The sequence below is a fragment of the Myiozetetes cayanensis genome, unplaced genomic scaffold (genome assembly GCF_022539395.1).
Source record: "Myiozetetes cayanensis isolate MyiCay16 unplaced genomic scaffold, myiCay2020 scf2-11, whole genome shotgun sequence".
In the NCBI taxonomy this organism is placed as follows: domain Eukaryota; kingdom Metazoa; phylum Chordata; class Aves; order Passeriformes; family Tyrannidae; genus Myiozetetes; species Myiozetetes cayanensis.
Genome location: NW_026087411.1, coordinates 31,630,826 through 31,654,940, shown reverse-complemented (window position 1 = coordinate 31,654,940; position 24,115 = coordinate 31,630,826). Strand labels below are relative to the sequence as shown.

The window sequence follows — 24,115 nt, the reverse complement described above, 5'->3', positions numbered from 1 at the left end:
AACTCAAGATGTCCATTTTCAAACAAGCTGTACTCAGAAGTGAGGATGCCATGGCTCTTACTATTTTAAGACTCCAAACACTCCCTAGGTAGCTGGCAGTTTTACAGCCATCCTTCAGAGCCATGTATACCAACACTGTAGAATACACACAGTTACTAAAGGGATTCCACTCTCAGGAAAGCCAGCATTAACTGGGGAACTAAATGTCCTGGCCTTACACCACGCCTGCGGCCTTCTAAGCTTGTGAGCCAAAGCTTAGTAGGTGGTGTCAACCACGAAGAGGTCAGCAATATCTAGACTCCCCAGCTTTTCCAGGAGAACTATACTCGAGAAACCCAGTAAGCAGAGTCTTCAGACTCAGCACGCTTTCCAACAGAATATGATTTGATCCAGGTGTTACAGCTCATTAGCAGATAATAATTCAGACGTACCTTACTTTCTTCTGTAACTTCAAAGGTAACTGAAGCAAACAGCTGTAAGAAAAGGGAGGAAAAATCCAAAAATTCACATCATTTGTTAGTATCTAGCACTTGTGTCTGAGCTCAAGAAATAGATCATCAGATTATAGCTCGATTTCATTAAAGTCAGTAAAGAACCCCTGACTAAGTTGAAAGATAAATCATCAATACAGTGAAGCCTTGAAATAAAACACAGTGTTTACTGGTCAGAGCATGCACTTTAAGATTTAAGGCTAAGAACTGCAAAATTTGGGTTATTTGACATTACTGTTCTTGAACAAGCCTCAGGTTTGTTTTTTCTCATCTTTGACATGAAGGGTAGTCCTTCCCTGACAGTAACACCAAGAGGATTAACTCCTGCAGTTTAGCACTGGAGTGCTGCACCACAAAAGGCCCATTTTAGCATGCTTTGTATGCACCTACCTTGGAAAGTACTTGGGGTAGGTATTCCGGTCGGTAAGTGACAAATGGAAAGAGAGCAGAGACATTGGTGAGCACACAGGACAGGATGAGAGGATCTTTTGTTTCAAAATTAAGGACAAGCTGCAGCAGCTCTATGCCATCATTGACTGGGATTTCCTGCAAAGGTAGCAAAGAGAAAGAAGAAGGAAAGAAAAAGGGAGGCAACACTCAGTACTTCAGCCTGCAGCACGCTTCCTACAACACCTAGAGCTAGGCCGTGTAGCTGCTCCTGCCCTATCAGCTGGACACAGCTGTTCTCAAAGCAGAAAGAAAAGCAACAGAAAACTCAGTTTAACTGTGTGCTACCTGCACTTGCTGAGGGAAGAAGGACAGCAGCATTGCCATCGCTGCTAGGGCAGTCTTGAGACATCAGTCTCTAGTCCCCATACTATTGCTTTCACCTCTGGGAAACGAAAATTTTCTCTCTTTTTGGCTCCCAATTCTCCTCTTGACTCTGTCCAACAGATTCTATGCTTAACTAACTGTATTGACCCACATAATTATTCTACCGTGATTAGACTGATAAACTGTAAGTGCAGCCGAATTTAATAAAAAAACCCCAAAAGTTGGTCTACATTAGACAGAGAAAAAAACTCTTTCCTTCTGATTCACCTGTTGTTGAACAAAAAGCAGAAAGAAAATGCTTCTGATCCTACTCCCTGGGATCGAGTTTCTCTCATTTAGTTAAATGTTAAAAAAAAAAAAAAATTGAAAAAATCTAATCAAGGGAAAATTAAAAAGAATAAACTCCTTAAGCAATTCTCCTGTAGCAAGGCACTATGCCAAGGGATGTCACCGGAGAACTCTCCTGTGACTTCTCCTGGCATAGTGTCCAGAACCAAGACATGCCTGAGAGTAGGTCAGTTTGAGTTTAGTCCCATCTAAAGAAGGATCCTCATGAGAATGGCTCACCAAGCAACCTGGGTTTTTCCATGGAGTTACTATAGCCAGTTGCTACAAACTTTTCAAGATAAACATAGCTGAGAAAACCCAGTTCTGTCAACCCAGAACAAGCCAGGAGAGTAGGGAAAAACACTGGCTACACATACATCTTTATCCATGGTTCGAAACATCTGGCTGATGATGCTCTCCGAGAAGAAGGTCATGGCATCCCACTGCACAAAGGATGGGGAAAAGATGGAGCAGAGACCTTCGCCAGTCTTAGCTGAAAGGAAGAGAACACTGGAGCTCTCACCATGCTCCTCAACGGCAGCCTGATGGGCTCCTGTACTGTAACATCTTAGCACTCAAGTATTTTATCGACACAGCTCTCCCTGCAGACGCCTTGCAGAGATGCACTGAGAGCAATTAACATATTCCCATGTGATTTGCTTCATTCAAGTGAAGGCTACTGAGACATAAGTCTGACCTTGGAGATACCACACGGAGCAACATCAACAAACCACAGAAGGGAAAAGGAGGGAGACCACATGCCCAGATTCAGTACTAGAGGCAACACTGCCCTTGGTGTGACTGTGCAGAGCACCAAGTGGTCTGCCTTCACAGGAAGAAAGCAAGGTGAATGACACACAGATCTGCCAGACAGGCACAGCTTCCCTAACAAAAACAATCAATACGTTACAGAGACAAAATGGCAAAAATAATTGTAAAATTGTATCAGAGGGATAGCTGTATCTTTTCTGCAGAGAGATTTGGGGGAAGGAAAGGAGAAGCCAGGGGCTTTACATTAGCTATTCCATACACAGATTGTAAAGGGTTAAATTAGGGGAGAGGTGGGTTTGATTTGATTTTACTTTTAACTTACAAAGACCTCAAAAGTCTGAAAATCTAGTGTGGAGTCTTGGCCCCCTCTTAAGAAAAACCAACAACATCAACAAAAAAAAAGGCCAAGAAGTTTCTACAAATCCCATATCCCTGTTTTCTTTTCAGGTAACCTACAGTTCGTGGGTCCAGTATCAACAGGAGCTGTGAGCTGGTACTTCAGCCATTCTCCAGCCATTTGGAAGCCAGTTCGAGGGTCCAGACGACAAGCCATCCTCATCACCTCTCCTTGCTGGGCTCGGAAAGCTGCAGTGAAAAATCACAGACCAAAAAAACAAGCTGATGCTGCAAATTTTCCTCCCCTAGAGCTCACGTCCAGCTTTGCAGGCCTGGGAACCAGTATGGACTGTTGCTCTGGCAATCACTGTGCAGTAAGCTCAGATACACAGTTAACAAACCAGGTGCAACAGGATGGGCAATTTTTGAAGTGGTTTAAGTGGGCTAAAAATAATGATGGTTTAACATTATAAAAGGTGCAATTAAAATGCAATATGAGTTATGAAAATCTATTCTAAGTCCAGATCTACTACAATTAGGCCTCTGTTTTTCAATTTTAAAAATTCTTTGAACTCTAAATGTTTGCTACTTACAATTATCTTGGGATACTTAAGTAGAAAAACAGTACTAGATAACCCCCACTTCCTTCAGCTAAACACAGTTTTTCTAGATTATTCAACTAACAACAAACTTATGTGAACACAAAAGCCCAGTTGTCTTGTTTTCAAAGATACTAAAAGCTAAGTACAGAAAAGGAATTTAATTTGTTTCAAAATATTCCAGTGCATGACCACGCAAAAGAATCAGCTCTGCTGACTACAAATGCAACTTGCACTCTTTAATGAAGTTGTTTTACCAAGCAATTTTATTTTGTGCTTCAAATCAGTTATGTTTTCTTATACATGTAATGCCTTCAACATATTTAATTACCTAAAACTATTTCAAAATCTGGTTTTGTGTATTTACCTACTTTGTGGTTTCCACCCAAACAGTTTTATTACAGTAAGTAAAAAATAAACTATCCAATAAGCAATAAAAAATGCAACACTTATAATCTTCAGACAAACATACAAAGTAAAAATGTATGTAATTTATTAAGTATATTCTCCCACCCACCAAGTGAGTACCAAACTACGTCTGCCAGTGAGAACCAACCTCAGTTTTGGGAATTAAAATACAAAACAAAAGATAAAATAACATTATTAATACCCAGTGCTGGTTTAAGATCATGATTAAATTGGCCATTTTAATTGCTCAGCTCTGGCTATTGGCACTGAATCAGAAGCTTCTTACCAGGGCCAAGATAGATTTTCTTTCTGGAATGACATTTTAAGTCTTTAGTAAGCTGCCTTCCTCTCCTAACCTCAGCATGACTCGAGGCTGTTTCATTTCCTCCTCTAGGTGACCAAGAAGCACATTTTCTTTGACACCAGGTAGCAAGCACTACCAGACCATTTACCCCTCCAGCAAGCAAAATAATAGCAAAAAGTAAGTAAAATTACATGCAGGAGCTGCCACAGGAAAATCCCAATTAATTTACTTCAAAATCCAAGCCGAAAAAGTCAAGACACAAATGGAAGCTGCCAAGCCAGTATGGCAGGCTCCAATCTCAGCCAGGAGAAAGAAAGGCACAGAATCCACAAAGGGTGAAGGCAACTTACAGTTGAAGAAGGCATTGAAGTCCTCATCACTGTCAAAATCAAAGCGGGAGTATTCACAAATGGGGCTGTCTGTTTTAGAGGGAAAGCCCACCTGGAGACAAAGTGGATAAGGTCAGGAAGGAAGAGAAGTCACCCATCATAGCTAATACCAGCTTCAAGGAGATGAAGGCTGGAGGCAAAGAGCAGACAGGAAAAGGCTGAGGTAGAACCGCCTGCTCAGTGGCCTCGAGATCGTGTCTCTGGCAGACACAATAAAAACGCAGTTTCTCCCCCACGACCCACAGGTCACGTTCACTCAGGCACCTCGTCACACCCAACCAGTCTCAGTTCCCACATACCTTCACTAGGCTGGTCATAGATGCATGGAGATACCTGGGAATGATAGCCAGCAATAAGGGGTCACGGGACAGAACTTCATGCCGGAACAGGGCCCCCCACGTGACCTGGGTGGAAGAGCGCAGAAACTGGAGGGAGAAGAGAAAAAAAGGAGGAACAGAGAAGGATTTCAGTGCTGGAATTTCCACTGCTAACACTAAGCATTGCTATCAGAAAGCAACAGTAAATTATGCCAACTATTCAGTTGAGGTCAAGGCACCTTGCAGGTACAACCCAAACTTTTCAGAACACCAAAAATCTCTAAGTAAATACTAGGCCTGATTGCAAATTCTGCCTTTTCTACTCAGCACCTCTGTATCAGGCACTGTTCCAGATGGGGTGGTAATGGAGTAGAAACCACTGCCTTCTGGGTCTTCAGCTGAAATGGAGAGCCTGGAGAGCAGTATTTGGCAGCTGAAGTTCTGCAGACTTCTGTAGGTTAGCTCAGTTATGCATGCACACATTCACACTGATACAAACGAGACTTTGAGCCCTTTACATACCTGGCTGGGATGGGTTGTGAAGGCTAAAAATGACTCAAGGTATTTTCCGAAGTTGGCTGGTGTTTCCACATCACAATATGAGCCCTATGAGGAAGATGAACAATTTCAGGCAAACTACTAACTCTGTGCCAGGCTGGGCTCACAAATGGTATGTTTCATGGTAAAACAGAAGCACTACATGCAAGGCCCTATATTGTGAGAGAGCAGAGACAGAAATACTGCACAACTGATTTTTCAAAACCAGTACAGCCCAAGGAGCATCAAGTTTTGCTGACCATCCTGGGGGTGCTGGAAACACCACACCACCCCCATTCCAGAGTAAAGGGTGACTTCTCAGACAGTAGAGTTCCATTAAAACCAAATTCACAACCACCACTGCTGCTGCTGCTGCAATAAGTCACAATTTTACCCCTATTGAGTCAAGCCCACCCAGGGGTAGAGCAATTCAAACTGCAGTATTTCACGAGTAAATACACCCAGACAATTTCACTCCCATTTCTCTAAACATTTACTGTATTTAACATATAAATTCAAGACTTTGCTGCTCCTCACTAATTGTAACATGACCTGGTGCCAGCAAGATCCTTGTTCTGGAGTTGTACAGCTCAATGTTGCCTCTCCCAAGTGCATCTGGAGAGAGGACTCTAATTTCCATGTCATTACTTCATTACAGATAGACAGCTCCCATTGCCTAACAGCAAGTGGAGTCACTGAAAGTAATAACGCACCTCTGATTGCTGTCAATTCTTTTTGGGGATAAGTTTTCCAAGGTTGGTTTTGGTTTTCTCTTTTCTCTCCCTCTGAGAATTTAACTTACTTTGCTATACAACTTTTACAGGCTGGCTGCCTCAATCTCCCCACAAACATGCCTTTCAACATGCCTGCTCTCAATATTGAAGCACTGTGCTAAATGGAGAGAGATTCAGCAATCAGCATGGCACGAACAACACGAATTTGCATCTTCACCTCAACATTGACACAAAGCATCACAAAGATGAACAGCAGGAACAAAACCCGTTTCTTCCCTTGGCTTGAGAGAATCTTGGTAGAATAACAAACAGGTACACTCTGAGTTATTTTTACAGAGGAATTTAAAAGGCTTCAAATAGAAGAGTAATTTCCTGGAGTAGATTTTCTGTAGCAGTAGTCAGCAAGAAACTTGACCACTTTTAAATTCAAGTGTTAGCATTTTACAGAGGTTATAGGAGGTGGTTCTTGATGACAGCAAAGCCCTGGAATCAGTCAGGGTCCCTCCATTCTACATTCCTATGACTTAGCAGAATACAGCTATCCCACTTAAAAGCAGAGTCATTTCTGCCTTTTCCAAATATGTGGAGAGAACCCTACAGTTGCCAAAAGTGCAGAGAGAACCCTGGTCCTACCTTAGATCAGGGTTGCCTCAAGCCCCAGCCCTAAAAACTAGCCTTGCCAGGGCTGCTGTTGGTATTAGTAAAGACTTACTAGCAACGCACATAGCTGGCTGCCCAATGCGCACAAAACTTGGCAAAGTCTCTTCAAGAAAACATAGTGCTTCTCCACCAGGCCTTCTCCATCTGCTGTCCTGGGAATGACGGGAGGGGGGAAAAACAGGATCACAGTTACTCATGTTGTAGGTAACAGGCACACTGCTGTCTATCTTCTAGATAAAAAGAGGACTAGAACAATTTGATTTTATTGCAGTGGGATATTCTTTGCTATTATCAAGAAGTACTGCTTTATTGGCATCTAAAACCTCTGAAATTGCCTCTCTGAAGAGTGTCTCCTCTTGATCTGCTTCAGGCTAAAACAGAAAGCCAGGGAAGCTGTGACATTTGTCCTTCAACTATGGGATTTGGAAAAAAGTGCAGTTTTTCATGTTTTGCAAAAGAAATGGTGGTTTCGTTCTCTCCTATCCAGTCCCTCCTTCCCACAGTTAAGCAGGCAATATCTTTTGCACTTCCAAAGCCATTAGTGTGCAGTTTTGTACGAAATCACAGCGGCAGGATGGTACTCACTGGGCAGCAGAGAGAATGCAGTGCATGGCAACGTCTCCAAACAAGACCATGAGAGGCTTCCGATCCTCCAGCTTACCCTACATGCAAAATGCCTCAATTAGAACATAACTACTTATTCCCACCTATGTAACTATTTACTTCCATTGCAAGCAAAATTAGGAGATTCAGTTTTAATTCCAGGAGGGGGAGGGGCATGCAGTCTCCATATGATTTAAGTAAAAACTTGACAAAAATTCTACAGTATTTCTGATGTAAAAAAAAATTCTGCAAGCAATCCTACCACAGGAACTTTAAACCACAAAACTGATCCTGAGACATTAACTCTGCTTCACGGAAGACTGGCTAGTTACCTTCAGGCAGCTGATAAACATTCAGCCTTGACACTAAGGTGCTTGTGAATGTATGGGTCAAATCATCTGTTTAGATCCTGCTGTCATGTCCCTGAGCTGCCAGGGGACACAGCTGATGACAGTATTTCCCACTTCACAGTTGTAGGAAGTGGGGGTAAAAAGTCAGTGGGGACCTCCAACCTCGAACTGCAAGCAGAGGCGAGCACAGAAGCTGGAGAGGGTTCCAATAGTTGCTGTATTGTGCTGGCATGACATTCACACCAAATATGATGAACATAATCAGCAAAATTTGAATTCTATTTCTTAAATAAAAGGGCAAATATATCATTGCTCAATCGGAAGAGTTATACAGAAAAACAGGAGGAAGATAAAGGGGAGCCAGAGGAGCTGGGGAGGAAGAACTCACTTTCCTGCTGACAGCAATCAGAAGACACTCTGCTGCTCCGACTTGGAGTTCAGGTTCATTTAGGAGTAGACACAACATCTCCAAGAGCTTGCAGTTGTCTGCTGTGATATGGCTTAGGGCTACCCAGTCAATGTAGCCAGCCAAAGTGTTGAGTGCTGCTATCCCCACACGGCAGTTTGCCTGGGCCTGTGAACAGAGAGGAGGCAAGAGGTCAGTGACAGGGAAAAACACCAATTCCCATCTAAAGCCATCCACTCCCTGGAATAACAGTGCCAAGAACCCCTCGGCAAAGCGAGAAATTTGGACCCTACTTCTCAATGCATTTGTATTATGAGGGGGAAAAAATCCATCTGTAAATGAGAGTAGCAGTCAATAGACTCCAAAGGCTGGGAAAAGCCTAGTTCTAAACAACTTGCATATTAAGAATGACTAATGCACTAACTCCCATGTAGCTCCACTCACCTTTGGCTCCTGAGCCAGATCAGTCTTCTGAAAAAGAAAGAAGAGGTTAAGTAAGTGAGCAGCTACAGCACACACTTTCACCCAGCCACTGCTGGGAAGACAGACAGAACAGCTCCCTAGTGGAAGAGGCTGCATCACAGTCTCCCACTTAGGACATTGCTGCAGCCAACAAAACCAGCTCCACAGCCCCCTGAGAGGTAGGACAACAGGACTCTGAATTGCAAGTCAAGCCACACCTTCCTTCTCATCCAAAAGATAACACTCCAGTCAGAAGACACCAGGGAGACACAAGGACAAGAAGGAAAGGCATTTTGGTGCTTCCTGGAGGCCTCTGGGGAAGACACTTTCCACCTTCAAGAGCATCTTACATCCAAAAGTCAGACTCTGAAAAATGCTGGTGGATTTTATGTGCCAAGATTCAGGTCTGAAAAGGGTGATTTGTCCATGGTCAGAAAGGCAGCTGGAGAGAGCTGGGACAACAGCTTACAGCCTGACTCCCAGTCCCAGACACTTAACAGCAACAATGCACTGCTTGCACCATCTTTTTGCCTAATGCAAGTGAGTCCCTCAGACACTCGGATTTGATTTGTTTTTCAGATGCAAAGGCACCACAAGCAAGGTTTAGGTTTGGAAATTCGGTCCATCAATCTATTCATTACAGTAAGTTTAAGGTAATTGGCTTGTGTCCCAAACACTGAATAAATGACCCACCTTATAAACATGCTTATCAATTAATCCATCATACTTATAAGCAGATTATCACGGTCTTGGGGAGTTGTCTATCATCTCCCTCAGTCTCAGTATGCAGACAGGTAAGTGAACATCCAACCCTCAGAATTTACCCTGTGCAAAAACATCCCAAAGATCTGCTAACCTGTGGAGTGGTGAGGACTTCTTGTTCCTGGGGTGCTCCAACCTTGCCAATCAGAAAGATTCCACCATTAGCAGAAGCAGCCACACTTCATAGTCTCAAGTATTGCAATGCAAACCTTACCTGGAAATGCATTTCAACTAGACTACAAAACACACCAAGGTCACCCACCCAACCACCAGGAACTGCACTGCTCTGCAGGGGAGTTTGTTCAGCCTCTCAGTGCATCAGGAAAATTACACAGATCAGGCAGGAGAGGGTTTTTCTTTGTCTCCCAGTTTCATATTTAATATAACTCTGGATTTTAATTCACAGAAAAAAAACCCACAAGAGATACACCTAAGCAACTTGTTGCTAGTTTGGTTTCTCAATTGTGCTTCACTCTTAAATCCACCTCCTTCTCACAGGAACACACTGGGGTAGAAACCTCCTTTGCCATCCATCATGACCAACCTGCACATCTCTGACTACTTACTGTAGGTAAGAATTCAGGAAAGAAGTTCTCTTTACACAAAAGGGAAGAGCACTCCTCACCACAGCCTGACATAAAAAAGGGCTTCCTAACTTGAGCTCACAGAGAAAAGGACCAGAGGCCCAGATACATGTTGAGACATGAGAAACTCATGTGTTTTGGTGGATCACCTCAAATACACCGCTGCAGCATGAGAGAGCAGACACAAGTCCAAATCTACCTGTTTCTGCCACAAGCACACCTTCATTTTGCTAAGCTATACACCCCTGGTGTTGGTAGAGCATTCCACTAGGATATTTGTCCACAAGGACAAAGCAAATATCCGTTCAAGCCATTTACACTAGCAATATCAAACTATCAGCACTAACCCTGTCAACTTGGTGTGTTCAGTCTCTTTCATCACACCAGCTTCCCAGGCATACCCCTACCTCACAGTGACAGCAACAGAACACCTAAATGCCACCAGCACTGACTGAACCCAAGGAAAGGAAACTCTTACCATGCATCTGTATTTGTTGACGTTCTGCTGCAGGGCAGTTACTAGGAAGCTGAAGATCTTCTCCATGTTCTGGGTGAGGGTTTGCTGGATGTCTCGTCGCCGCTGGGTAGGCAGAGTTTGAAAAGTCACCACATCCTCTGCCAAACGTAGGAGGATGAACATCACCAGTTCTGTCTGGGTTTCCTGATGTCCCAAAATGAAATATGCTCTATCAGCACAGCCCAAACATTAAAAATCTCTAGAGGCTAGCTCAAAGATGTGGAGAGAAAGCGAGCATGCATGAAGATACAAGTCACACCTTGGGAAAACAAGACAGGAGGATGGTCCTCTCTCTGTCAGAGTCATCTCTTAGAACAGCTTAATCTTACAGGGATTTTTGAGTCCAGCATCAGCCCATCTCACCTGACCACTAGTGAGTCAGGGTGATGGAAGACTGAACCTCACACTGTGAGCAAGCAAAAGAGAACAGACAGCTGTGACTCATACCCCTTGCTTGGAGAGGGTATCCAGCTCCTTTAGCATGTCAGGCCAGTGCTGAGGCCATTCACGCTTGATCATCTCCACCACAATGCGAGACAGAACATCCTTAATGTGACTTTCCTCCTCCAGGATACTTTGAGTTCCCTGTGACAGAAAGAGGGCAGAGTTACACAAAACAGCAAACAAAAGGCATTTATAATTCTGACCCGGGAAGCACAGTGTCTGCAAATATTCTAAACCACAGAAACTAAAAACAACAAAACAAAACACAACATTGGGCAGCTCTTCATTGCAGCTACCTTAGATGACACTCCTACACTCCCAAGCATCCATAACTAGTGAATTCTGGGAACCAGAGGGATTTTCCTCAAAAGATGGTCACTTGGTCACGAGAGCAATCACAACAACAGAGAAAACACAACTAAGATAATGACTTTAGTATTCTTGCAAAGGATAAGAACATCCAAAGTTACTGAATTTCCTCCTAAGAAAAAAAAAAGTACCTTATATAAGTTATACAAGCCTCACAACTTCCTGCCATGTGAGGTGACATGGTTATTCACCTGACAAGACAGAGAAAAGCACTGAAACAACCAGAGATGCATAGGGAAAAAGCAATGAAATGAAGAATTGAATTCAGGTCCCCTATGCTAATTAACTGGTGAATTTTTTTCCATTCGCTCCCAAATTTTATCTTCAAATGAGAGACTTTCAGAGATCAGCATGGGGTAGCAAGTACTTACACTGGATATGAGGCCCATGACATTGTTCTTTAGATAAACTTTTTCTAGGCGAGGCATATTGTTCCAGCGGTATCTGTTAAACACAAAACAAACAGGACACCAAGTCAAAACACTTGTAAAGATCTCTGAGTGGCTTCTTTACTTAAACTAGAGACACTACAGCTCCCTGCCTCTGCCAGCATCCAATCCCTTAATGAAAAGGTCGAGTTAAAACTGCTGCTGGCAAATGGGCGTGCCCCACCGAGGTCAACAGACACAGCAGCAAGAGCACAAAGCAAAGCACAAAAGCATCAGGTCTGTGGAGGCAGCAGAGAAAGGAATCTCAGAACTGAACTAATACAAAGCCTCTTTGTTAGCACCAGGCTAATGACAGAGAACACTGCAAAGACCTACTGGTAACCCAGTGGGTTTATTTTCATCTTGTGATGTCAACGTGTCTTAGAGCCCTGTGAATTAACCTTCCTAACCTGCCTGAAAGCCAGTCTCCCCTCTGCTTCTTTAACAGAGGAGAAAAAGACTGAAACAGGACAGCAACTGTCCTCGGACGCAGAAGTTTCCATGCATCCTGAAAGTGTTTCCCCGGCGCGGGAGGCGCTGGCATGGGCGCGGACCCCACGCCAGCGGCGGGGTGGAAGCAGGCCGGGACCCCTGACCCGTCCGGGGCCCGGGACGAGGACAAGCCACCTTACTTGACCACATGCTCCAGGATCTGCAGGCCGAAGTGCCGGACGATGGCCGTCTGCGTCTTCTCCGCCAGCTTCAGCCCGCAGGGCACGCAGATGGGGCACTTCTCCTTGAACTCCTCGCAGAACTGCGGGAGGGAGCGAGGCCGGCACACGCAGTTACACACCGGGGCAGGAGCTGGCAGCCCTACCCCTGGGGCAGCCCGCCCGGGGGCAGCCGCCCGACAGCCCCGCCGCCTCCCCCCGCCTGCCGACGGCTCCCAGCGCCTCAGGGGCCGCCCGGGACTCGCCCGTCCCCGCTCCAGCCCAGCCCGGGGCCGCAGGGACGGGGCGCCCGCGTGGCCGGAGCCCGGCGCCCTCCCTCCACCCGCCCCTGCCCTGCCGGGGCGGTACCTTGAGGGCCTCCAGGCGGTAGCGCTGCGTGGACGCGGGGTCCATGATGACGGTCACGGCCTTGACCAGCTGCTCGCAGAGGCCGCTCACCTGCTCGGCGGACATGGCGGCGGCGGCGGCGCGCGCCACCGGCCACCCACGGGCTCACGAGCGGGGCGGCCGGGACACGGCTGCGCGCATGCGCCGCGGGCGCCGCGCACCGCCGGGGCGGGGACACGCACGCAACCCAGCGGGAACTACAACTCCCGGTGTGCCCCGCGCGCGCGCGCGCGGCGAGGCCGACGCATCCGCGACTACGGGTGCCGCGGGGCGGGGCGGGGCGAGGCGAGGCGGGGCTCTCGGTCATTCAGGCGGCCGGGCGCGGCCGCTGGCGGTGGCGGGATGTCGCGGGGCCGGGAGCGCGTGGTGGCCCTGGTGGACATGGACTGCTTCTTCATGCAGGTCGAGCAGCGCCTCGACCCGCAGCTGCGCGGCCGCCCCTGCGCCGTGGTGCAGTACACCGAGTGGCAGGGCGGCGGGTAGGTCGGCGGGCCGGCCGCGGCGACCCCGGCTCCCTGCCCGGCGTCCCGCCGCTCCTGCACCGCCCCTCCGTGTCTCTGCAGGATCATCGCCGTGAGCTACGAGGCGCGCGCCTTCGGCGTGTCCCGCGGGATGTGGGCGTCGGAGGCGCGGGCGCTGTGCCCGGAGCTGGCGCTGGCGCGGGTGCCGCAGGCGCGGGGCAAGGCGGACCTCACCCGGTGAGAGCGGGAGCGGGGCGGCGGGGGCGGCGAGGGGCTCCTCCCGGCGCGGGGCGGCGGCTGAGCCCGTGCCCGCCGCCCGGCAGGTACCGGGATGCGAGCGCGGAGGTGATGCAGGTGCTGTCGCGGTTCGCCGCCATCGAGCGCGCCAGCATCGACGAGGCGTACCTGGACCTGACCGGCAGCGTCCGGGACCGGCTGCGCGCCCTGCGCGGCGGGGCCGTGCCTGCAGCGCTGCTGCCCAGCACCTTCGTGCAGGGACTGCCGGCAGACCCCGGCCCCGAATCCGGCGGGAAGGGTACGCACCCGGACCCGCTTTGCTTTGGGGCTGCACAGCTCAGCGAGAAAGGAGCGTAGTGCCGCTTTGTGCCCTCCCGTCCCCGCTCTGTCCCCGTGCCCCCTCCACCCCTGTTCTTCCTCTGCCCCTGCTGTCCCCCGTGTTGTGTCCTCTCCTGCTCCATCGGTAACGCTCCCTGTGCCATCAGCAGAGGCAGGGCTGCTTTATCTCCCCTTGAAGCAAGAGGGTGGTAAATGGGGTCTGTGTTTTCCCCAGTGCATGGATTATAAGGTGCCTGCTTCTCCTCCCTGTGGTTGGCATGCAGTTACAGAATCCTGTGGCTGCTGGCTGGGGCTGGGCTGATGCCACCGGCTCAGCAAGGAACACCCACGCTATGTCCCCTTGTGATCCCCTCTGTGTCCCTTTTCTAGAGGAGCTACGCCAACGTGGCTTGCAGGAGTGGCTGGCGTCGCTGTCTTTCGATAACCCTGATTGTCCTGACCTGCAACTGACCATGGGGGCAGTGATTGTGGAAGAAATTAGAGTGGCTGTTGAAGAAGCCACTGGATTCAGGTGTTCAGCTGGCATCTCGCACAACAAGGTAGGTGCACAACACATCAGCCTGATTTCTTCTGAGTAGCAGAGTCAAAATATGCTGTAGATGCTCTCCTATACACACGAATCTCCTATAGAAGATGAGCCAAGTGGGGAATGCAACCCTGCATAATCACACCTTCAGGGAAATTATGGGACATCTGGAAATGAGAGAAGTTGTTTTCCCAGAGATGTGGCCTGCCATTTACTGCCTGGATTCCTGGTGTACCCTAGTGAGTGAGCTCACTAGGAAAAAAAGGGATTTAAGTCCCCCAGAAGTGTTTTCTGTAAAAAACCCCACAAGCTTAAAGCAGGCAATCTCCACCTTGAGTTTCTGGCAGCAGTGGCTGTAGCCAGAGAATGGTTTTTACTGACACAAATTCCTTGCAACTCAGAAGAAGAGCAGCACAGTTTGGGGCTCTGAGGTGGACTGGGTTGCTTTTCCCCTTTCTGGTCAGTTGTTCTGTACCCTGCTGGCCACACCTTGGGTACCGCTCAGCCAGCTGCCGAGAGCAGCCACAGGAGCACTTGGTGCATGACAGACAGCAGCTGCAGAAACAAACGGACTTGATGCTGCAGCTACAGAGGGTTTCCTGCGGGGTGAAACGCTGGGTGGTTTGCTGAGAGCACCCCTTTCATTCTGCAGAAAAGGGGCCTATCTGTAGAGGTGTGACTTAAAAAATGCAGGCTCTGACCAAAAACAAAAAAAAAAAAAAGACTAACCGGATGCTTTGGAGTTTAAGGAAGATAAATTTAATCTTAAGACTGCTGCAGAAACAAGTGGAGCTATTCCGAGGAATTGTACTGTGCTATCCCTGAAGAACTGTGTATCTGCAGCAGCAAGCACAGTGCAGAGATTACCAGAGCCTGCAGGTGGCTGTGCAGAACACTCCAACGTGCTTCCACAGCCAGCTCACCCCTGTAGGTACAAACTTGCAGAAGGAAACAAAACAAGTGCTAGGGGCTCTCAGCAAACCACCCAGCGTTTCACCCCGCAGGAAACCCTCTGTAGTTGCAGCATCAAAGTCCGTTTATTTCTGCAGCTGCTGTCATGCACCAAGTGCTCCTGTGGCTGCTCTCGGCAGCTGGCTGAGCGGTCACCCAGAGCGCGGCCAGTGGGAAACACACTGGCTGACCAGAAAGGGGAAAAGCAACTGAGCCCTCCTCAGTGCCCCGAACTGGTGGTGTTCTGCCTCCAAGTTGCTGGTCAGTAAAAACCATTCTCTGGCTACAGCCACTGTTGCCAGAAACTTGGGATGGAGATTACCCGCTTTAAGCTTATGTTCTTTCTGCAGAAAACTCTCCCGAGGGAGTTTTCATCCCAGTGAGGTAACTTGTTAGATGGAGTACACCAGGAACCCAGCTGATACGTGAGAGAGACCAGTCAGTTGAGCTTTTTGGAAGCACCTGGAGGATAACGGTGTAGTTTTATCAAGAACCACTCATGCCAAACTGATTTATGTGCCCTGTTTGACAGGATATGTGGCTGAATGTTCAGGGGAGACTGCAAATGTGAGGTGTTAACCTAACACACCTCATCCTGAGCTGCATAAGATGATGATACTGTAGCAAAACGTGACATGACTGAGGTTGTCTAAAGGGCATGCATTTAGCTGAAGAAAATCTTATTGTTTCCCATAATGATTTTGTTCAACAAGTTGCACTTAAATTGGGATGTTTAGAGTGGGATCCTGGGGGGATGTGTCCGAGGTCTGCTAAGAGCCAATATTTTCACTGAAGCCTACAGAGAAGGAACAGCTGTATGAATTCAGGTGATGCTAAGCACAGATGGGGCTCAGGGCTTGGGCTGTGAGAGTTCTGAGGGATTAAATTAGAGCTGAAAATTCTGGGCTTGAAAAAGCCCAGAAGTTGTCTGAAATCACCAAACAGTGCTTCATGTGCTCCTCACAGACTTTTTGTGGTTTATAGGAAAAAAAAGCAACCAGCAGGCTTTTGGCTATGTCACAGTAAGTCAGGAAGTACCCTGGAGTTATTGTGGACAAGCAGCAGGATGAATCAGTAATACTGGTGCTCTTGTAGAAACGGCAAATCCTGTTTCAGCATGTGCGGTTTACAGAAGGTGTCAGAAAAAGTAAATTATTTCTCCCTGTGAAGTCTCAGTGATTGATTCAGCTTACAGCACTTACTTTATGAACAGTGTGAGTAAACTTGGAAGAGTGTCCGATGAAACAAGAAAAAACAGTAACTGGACATCTGAAAAGGGATCTACTTTGTCTAGAAAAGAGTTTAAATGTATGTCAGCCTGAAAGACGGGCTATTAATAGAAGTCATAGTTCAATGGGCAGGCAAGAAATCTTGCTTACTTATAGGATGTGTAGCAAAGCAGTGAAAGAGGAAATTATTAGACTTGCTCAAAAAAGCCTAAACACCCAACTAAACATATTTCAAGCTGGTCTGTGTATTCTTGATCCTGTGGTAGCTTAGAGTGGGAAAGGGAACTGTGTGGCAGATAGGTTGGAGAACGTCCCTTCCAAGCTAGCAATTTTGCGTATTTCAGATTTCCTTTTGTGGACCTTGCAGAGAGAAGACTAAAATAGTGACATCGAGAAAAAGCAAGATAAACACAGAAGATGAAGGGGCAAGACATAGTGAGACATAGCCTGGGGAGGATTATGGGGATGCTGTGGAAGCTCTAGCATGCTTGCCTGATGGAAAACTAAGCCAACCAGAACAGGGGCTAGAGTGAGATCCCCTAAGCTGCCTGGAGCCAGAGTCCAGCCCTTTGCTGAGATAGAAGTCTGGCACCAGCTTTGCTTTCAGAGTACCCAGCCAGTGCACGTCACCTCCTGAGGTGGATACTGCCTGGGAACAAGCAACGGTGTTCTTCAGTCTTCCTAGCAGTTATCCGATGGCAGCTCTTAGAGGTGATGCAGCACAAGCCGTTGGGTAGGGTCACAGTTAAGTCAGTGCATGGTGTGTAATAACAGGGTTTCCACCCTCTTCTCTGTTACAGACACTGGCAAAACTGGCCTGTGGGTTAAACAAGCCCAACCGCCAGACACTGGTGTCGGCACGATTTGTGCCGCAGCTCTTCAGCCAACTGCCCGTCAGCAGCATGTAAGTACTGGGGAACTGCCTGCTCTACTGCAGCTTGGGGCTGTTCCTGGCCACCTCAGCACAGAGCAATTTGATGCTTACTGATAGCAGCCAGCAAAGGCTTTGAACTCCACAGTATGTGCTCTTCAATGCTTGCAGTAACAAATTGGGGGAATCCTGCCAGTAATCCCTCATGGCTGTAAAAGACAGTTCAGAAGGAGTGTGCTTGGGAGTTGCAGACCTGGTGGTGAAGCAACCACAATCCAGGAGCCCATTAGCAGCCTGTGGGCATCCTTTCCCTGGCTAGGGCTGTGCTTAAGGTGATTGCTGGGGTGCAAAACTGTAAGCCAGGAGCAACTGGGGGCAAGGAGGCCATAGCTGTTCCCCAGTGTGAATGACAGCTGTGCTTCCAGAGAGCAGATGTGGTTTGGTTTTGAGCATCCATTATGCACAAATTACTTGTCCCGGTGTAGGGAAGCATTACCAGCACCACTTGCTCCAGAGAGGAATAGATCCATAATCCTGCTTTCCAGACCTGCACTACTGTTCTCTGCCTTCAGTGTCTTGCTAGGGATGGAGGGGGCTGTATCTGGGGAAGGGTCCTGTCTGTGTAGGAGGAAGCAAGGGCACATGTCAGGCATTCTTCAGAACATTGTTTGGGATCACTTTTTGAAGATGGAGCTGAGGGAGAAGCACTAAAATAGGGTGAGCCAAGGAGCAGTTCCTACCTCAATTCCTTTATGTCCTTTTACTATAAGCAGAAGAGCTGTTAGGTGCCGAGAGTTCTTTTTTGTCCTGCTAGTTCTTGACTGCTTCTAGCTGTCCAGATCTAGGAACAGCTGTTGCAAGAAGACGGCTCATAGTCTCTGCAAGATGCTTCATTTGAGTTTTCTCTTCTTCTTCCTTTCTCTGCCCTAGCCGCAACCTGGGAGGCAAGCTTGGCACTGCTATCACAGACATCCTGGGAGTAGAGTACATCGGGCAGCTGACACAGTTCAGTGAGGCTGAACTCCAGACTCACTTTGGAGACAAAACTGGGTAATGATAAACCACTCACCACAACTTGGCGGGAACTGAGACTTCCTTTCAGTCACAGGTGGTTCTGCTGTTATTAGGAAGGTTGGAAGGTAAATCTTCAGTGACACATCTGAGAAGCACTAGTCTGGCAGGCCCATAATGGATTTCCAGTCTCATCTCACTTCTCCCAGGCATCCTCCCCAGGATAATGTTTTGCTTGTCAACCAGCTCCTCAGCCTTCCTCTACAGTGTCCAAGGATGGGGCAAAGCTGTGGAAGGGCTCCCAGCAGGCTGGGAAGAGGGGAATCTTGGCAGTCCCATCACAGAGGAAGTTACAGGGCTGGACTGGAGGCTGAAACACCACTTCTGGGTCCAGAGCAGCAGTTGGGGTGCCCTGCAGACTGGTGAACTGTTGCCACTTCAAGAAGAGGTGGAGGAGTTGTGCTGACAGGCACTTGTGGCCTGAAGGAATCCTACCTGTTCAGCTGTGGCTGCAACTGCAGAGCTGAGGATGAGAGGCAGATTCACAGTTTGCACAGAGCTGAAAGTGTGGCTCAGCAGAAGGATGATGTGCTGCCCAGTGATGCCTGCCTGTCTGTAGCTGCCTTCACCTCATGCTTTCTTTGTGGCTTTCAGGTCCTGGCTCTATGACTTGTGCAGAGGAATTGAAGAGGAACCTGTCAAAAACCGGTACCTGCCCCAGTCTATTGGCTGCAGCAAGAATTTCCCTGGGAGGGCAGCCCTGGCCACGCAGAAGGCGGTAGGAGAAGCCTACATCTAGCACAAGGCTTGGCTTTCACATTAGAGAAGATAACACTAAAAACTGAGACTAGCTTGCAAAACTGCTGCTTTTGTGTGCAATTGTGCCCTGAAACTGAGGGAGGATGCACTTTACCTATTAGATGGGGTGAGGTTCCCACTGAGCTGTAGGAAGATGGAAAGAGAAATCCAGGACGGAGAACCCAGATTACCTGGCAAAGTCTAAACACTGCAAGACTTGTGTGGTATCTACAATGCTCTTGTCCGCAGTGTTGAATCCTCAGCTGGACTGATTTCTCCAAAAGTCCTACAGATGTGGGGCCTTGTGATAGTCTGTGTCCATTCCAGTCTGATCCCCCTCCAACATTCCCCAGTGTGGGGAGTGTTGCTCTTGTGTTGTGGCAATGCTGTGAGCAGAGGCCCAACCTGTCTGTTACCACTGTTTTGTCCAGGTGCAACACTGGCTCCTGCAGCTGGCCTTGGAGCTGGAATCCAGACTGAACAAGGACAGGAGCCAGGTAAGGAGGGGAGGCACAGAGACAGGGAGCCACACAGTGTCTTTGCACCGTGAGTGGTTTCCAGGAGGCTGAGGGTGGTGTGTGGCAAGAGAGGAAATCTGCTTGCCCACAGATCTGTGCCTGTGTGCTGAGGTGTCCCAAGCAATGAGGTGTGCAGGAGCATGGCTGGAAGGATGGTTTTGCCCTAGAACGCTGCAGGGCTAAGCTCGAGCCTTGTCCTGTCCTTTAGGATGCAGGGACATGAAAGCTGCTGCACCTTCCTCCTGGCACACTGCTGCTCCGTTGCAAGCCCTGTGCTGACGCAGCTGTGCCTGTGGGCCGTGGGAGGAAGCGGTATGCTCCAGTCTGGATGGTGGGCTGCAGGCCAGAGAGAGAATAATCCTCCAGCTTTGGCACTGCAGCAGCGCCAGGAAAAGTGGCGCAGCTGCCTCTGAGGGAAAGCAATGCTTCCCTCATATAACCACTTCCCATCCTGTGTGGCACAGCTGTACAAGCACTTGCTGTTGTGCGTCCCATTCCTTGGCGATCAGGCGGAGCAGAACACTTTCCCACTGCACAGTCGGGCAGTCCCCGCGGCCATTCCTGCCCCTTCCTGCAGGAGTCGCTGGAAGCACAACTCTTCTCTGCTCTGTTCTGGCTGCAGAACCACCGCGTGGCCCGGCAGCTGATGGTGGTCATCCGCCAGCAAGGGGACACCCGCGTGTCGCGCCTCTGCGCCCTGTCCCGCTACGACGCACAGAAAATTTGCAACGACGCCTTCACCCTCATCCAAAACTGCAATGCGGCTGGGGTGCACCAGGCAGCATGGTGAGTGTGGGACAGAGTGGGCCACCTCCCTTGTCAGGGTTGGTTTAGCTGTGGGAGGTGCTGGCAGAGCCAGAGTCCTGTGAGAGTTACGCTGAGGGGCAGGAAAAGTGATTCCCAGCACCCTCTCAGTGGTGTGCAGCAACCTCCTATCAGTAGGACAGCTGTGAGAGCCTGGCCTCCTCCTAGCCCCACATGTGGCAGAACACTTCTGTACTTGGAGCTGATGATTGCTACTGGCTGGGGGGTGTTCAGCTGGAGCGAGGCTGTCCTGGCCCTGCTGGGCTGGAGAAGCCTTGCTCTCCTACCCTAAGGACAAAGGTGCTTTTTGGGAGCAGGCTGTTGGGGCAGAAAGGAAAGCGAAAGCACACAGCTCCTATCTTCAACATTCCTTCCTTCCTTCTGCTCTGCTGTGAAGGCAAGAAGGTCCTGTCTGTTAGACTCTGACAAGGTTGCTGCTCTCTTAGGGCCCTCTCGTCTTGTCTCACAGCAACTCTGGCTGTCGTGGACTGGAAGTCCAGGCTGGCAGTTGGCTGCCCCTGCTCTAGTGCCCTTTCCTTTGGGAGTTGCTGTTCTGGGAAAAGGTTGTCTGCTCTGCCCAATGCAGCCTGCTACGTCTGTTCTGGAGGTAGCAATACTAATGTTTTGTCAGAGGAAACATCTCTCCCACCTCTTGCCAGATACTACAGTTCCCCCCTCTGTGAGTGTTTTATGTTGCTTGAAGTCTTACCTCAAAAGACTTCTTGCTTCCCAGGCTGGTGTCTGAGCTGATGTTGGTCTGTCCTGGGCAGGTCTCCACCACTGATATCAGTGCATCTCTCAGCAAGCAAGTTTTCGGAGCCCGCCACCCTCTCTGCAGGCATCGCCACCTTCCTGACGGGTGATACCCAGCCTGATGGCACTGCCACCACGAGCCAAAACACCACATCTTCTTCTGGGAGGGCCAGGGTCAAGTTCTTTAGAAGCCCAAGCAAAGAGCTTAGGCAGAAGCCAGCTAATGCTATTGAGTCATTCTTCCAAAAGGCAGCAGAACGCCAACCATCACAAGCAGCAGCAACCGGCTTGCCCACTGCTACCACTGCAGAGTCATCTGTGCCCAGCTCCCCAGAGCACCAGGAGAGAGCTGGTGTCAGACTTGCCTCTGTGCAGTGTGACCTGGAGTCCCCTGTGAAGCAGAGTCCCAGCGATGCCAGCCCTACTTCTCCTTACAGGAGGCTTCCTTGTGAGAAGCTGCCATCAGGTGCTACACAAACACCCTCAACTCCACCCAGCTCCAGGACCCTTCTGAAATTACAGCCAGCTATGGAGGGAAATGAACAGAATTTGCCACCCTCTCCTGAGCTTGTCTCGCTGCCTCCTGCCTCGCCAGGAGACCAGCAGTGCTGTGAAAAGTGTGGCCAGCTTGTGCTGGTGTGGGAATTCCCAGAGCACATGGACTACCACTTTGCTCTGGAGTTGCAAAGTTCCTTTCTGAAGCCCAGTGCTCCCATGGCTCCAGCAGCAGCTCCCAACCCACAGGCTGAAGGTTCCAGGTCTCCTGCCAAGGCGAAGAGCAAGCCCAAAACCCCAGCAGGATCTAGTGCAAAACGACCTAAAGAAGGTGTGACAAGAACTTTAGATTTTTTCTTTAAGCGCTTACCTCCATAACTCCCAGCCAAATTGGCTGTTTTAAAAGAATCAGTGTTTTTAAAGAATTGGTGCTTTTAAAGAATCAGTGTTTTTAAAGAATTGGTGTTTTTAATCATGGTTAAAAGTTTTTATACTGCCTGTCAGTCAAGTTTTAATGCAGAAAAGTCTAATAAATTATCTGTACCCCACGTCTAAGAATTGTGTATAATGTTAGATGTACCCAGTTTAGCTGGTGGCAGCTAGCTTGCCTCTGCCTGCTTGGTGCTCCTAGAATCTGTGTTGTACTCTCACCTATATCTCTTGCCATAGGTATTTCCATAGCATCACTGCTCAGTAATTCTGTTCCTCCTGTAAAAGGCTTCCACTGTAAGCACAATGGCTTATCTCAGGGAATCTCTAGCCAAGCACAGGCTTGAACTCCTTTCCAATCACTCAGTGCGAAACCTTCACCTCGTGGTGGTTCTTCTCTGGCTGCAGTTGCAGGCCTCGCCTTACTATATAACTTATAGATGGTAGATTAGCCCTGTGGTTCCTTCTCCCCTCTCTACCTGGAAGACACTGATTTTTATTCCCTCCCTTCTGCCCCCCAGGATTTTTGTTATAGATGGTTTTGCAATTTCCTCTGTGTGGCAGTCTACTGCATGATGCTTATCACCAGCTCAGGAGCACACAAGACTACTCCTGTCATATGATTTGAGGAAGCAGTAGCTGCAAAGGCTTACTTTTTGGTGGGCTTTTGGAAATCTTGGTTTTAATTCCTAATAGCTATTGACACATAAACAGTCTACTGCTAGAGTCCTCAGGGAAGGGATAGAAAACATGACAGAGTCACACAGCCCACTGTGAAGCTCTTCTCTGCCCGAGAAAGAGTACATAACCACATTTTTCCTCCTTCCCAGACTCTTGAGTGATACTAGATGCAACTTGTTGACAGGTACCTGTTCTGACTGTGCTCTGCCAAGTGACTCATTCAGCTCTTCTCTGGGCCACAGTTCACATCCCCGTGGCTGCCCCAGCGCCCCAAAAATTACCGACAGCCAACAAAGCAGAACACTGTGGAAGGGACAAGCAGGCAATGAGAGAGGGTGAGACAGGCTCCAGGGCAAGGGCGGTGCTTGGCCTCAGCTGCCTGGCAGGGCTCAGCTCTGTGCTACACCACAAGCTGCCTGGAGCCCGCCAGAAGTACTGCTGCCAGTAATTTGAACTTGGCTCCTAGGGAAGGGGGAAGGAACGTGCCACGTCAAGGCAGCAGTGGGTGGGGTTAGGAAACACATTGCAGGGAGTTTCATCAGCTGCAGGCTTCCCTTCCCTCGGGGAAGCGGGGAAGAGAGCCTTTGAGGCAGCAGATAATGATGCAAACTGCAGCTCTGTTTGCATGTGCTGTTTTCTGGACTGCACCATCCTAATTCCAGCTGTTGAGCAGCTCTCTCCTTCCCTCTGACAGCCTGTGCTGGGAAGCTGCTACGTTACTGGGGGAGGGGTGGGGTGTGTCTAATACTTGACAACATAGTTGTGCGATTTCAAGAAGCACAAGCAGCTCATTCTAGTTCATGCAGCTCTGCTCATAATCAGCAGAGGAAGGAATTATGGAGTCACTCCCACTAATGACAGTCCTAACATTGCAAAGTGACAAGTTTCCTTAAGTCCTCACGTAAAGAGAAACAGCAACCAGTCTAGCAAGATTGCCTCATGCTCCTGTGACAGTGGCACGTCTCATTTCCCAAGTGTCTGGCAGGACTGGACTCTGCAGATGCCACTACCTGACACAAAAACAAGTTTAGAAGAGGCAAATCCCTTCAGTGACACAAGTACACTCCACAGGAAAGCCTTCCTGCCTCTGCTTTGTCCCAAGGGAACAACCTGTTCTTATGGAGAGAAGGCAGTCGCAAACCCCTTGATAAGGTCGAAGCTATTTTAAAAACAAACAGGTTAGATGTGTGCCCTAGAAAGCATCTCTTTAATTAGGCTCGGGGGGAATTTGTGATTGCGAGGAAGCTCTCACCACAGCCGGTTCCGCCCACAACAGCCTGAAGTGCTGTGCTCAGGGTGACGTGGCTGCCTGTCACCTCGGGCTGCACGCCCAGGCTTACTCAGATAAGCCGGGAGCGCAGGGTTGTAAACAGCGGCGCATT

At 48.8% G+C, this 24,115-nt stretch overlaps 2 protein-coding genes across 4 annotated transcripts in view; one reads left to right on the top strand and one right to left on the bottom strand.

Moving 5' to 3' along the window:
• The window catches only part of XPO5 (exportin 5), a 29,637-nt gene extending 16,899 nt beyond the window's left edge, over window positions 1-12,738 (bottom strand). Inside the window, exons 1-17 of one of the 3 annotated variants that reach the window (XM_050316920.1) lie at window positions 12,592-12,738; window positions 12,205-12,326; window positions 11,516-11,588; window positions 10,779-10,916; window positions 10,293-10,475; window positions 9,325-9,366; window positions 8,451-8,477; window positions 7,989-8,174; window positions 7,233-7,309; window positions 6,700-6,799; window positions 5,239-5,322; window positions 4,699-4,824; window positions 4,361-4,451; window positions 2,820-2,948; window positions 1,970-2,085; window positions 882-1,037; window positions 432-473 (exon numbers count right to left, since the gene is read on the bottom strand). In XM_050316920.1, coding sequence (XP_050172877.1) covers window positions 432-473; window positions 882-1,037; window positions 1,970-2,085; window positions 2,820-2,948; window positions 4,361-4,451; window positions 4,699-4,824; window positions 5,239-5,322; window positions 6,700-6,799; window positions 7,233-7,309; window positions 7,989-8,174; window positions 8,451-8,477; window positions 9,325-9,366; window positions 10,293-10,475; window positions 10,779-10,916; window positions 11,516-11,588; window positions 12,205-12,326; window positions 12,592-12,696 — 1,797 coding nt within the window. In that variant the 5' untranslated portion in view covers window positions 12,697-12,738. The remainder of the gene's footprint in view (window positions 1-431; window positions 474-881; window positions 1,038-1,969; window positions 2,086-2,819; window positions 2,949-4,360; window positions 4,452-4,698; window positions 4,825-5,238; window positions 5,323-6,699; window positions 6,800-7,232; window positions 7,310-7,988; window positions 8,175-8,450; window positions 8,478-9,324; window positions 9,367-10,292; window positions 10,476-10,778; window positions 10,917-11,515; window positions 11,589-12,204; window positions 12,327-12,591) is intronic. The other 2 variants (XM_050316921.1, XM_050316922.1) reach the window with 2 other exon arrangements.
• A 230-nt stretch (window positions 12,739-12,968) lies between these two features.
• POLH (DNA polymerase eta) lies at window positions 12,969-22,171 on the top strand. The gene is made up of 10 exons (XM_050316930.1): window positions 12,969-13,109; window positions 13,194-13,328; window positions 13,415-13,626; window positions 14,037-14,206; window positions 17,174-17,277; window positions 18,175-18,294; window positions 18,910-19,033; window positions 19,485-19,550; window positions 20,194-20,357; window positions 21,146-22,171. The coding sequence occupies exons 1-10, from the start codon at window positions 12,973-12,975 to the stop codon at window positions 21,999-22,001; spliced, it is 2,088 nt and encodes a 695-aa protein (XP_050172887.1). The 5' UTR covers window positions 12,969-12,972; the 3' UTR covers window positions 22,002-22,171.
• The last annotated feature ends 1,944 nt before the right edge of the window (window positions 22,172-24,115 follow it).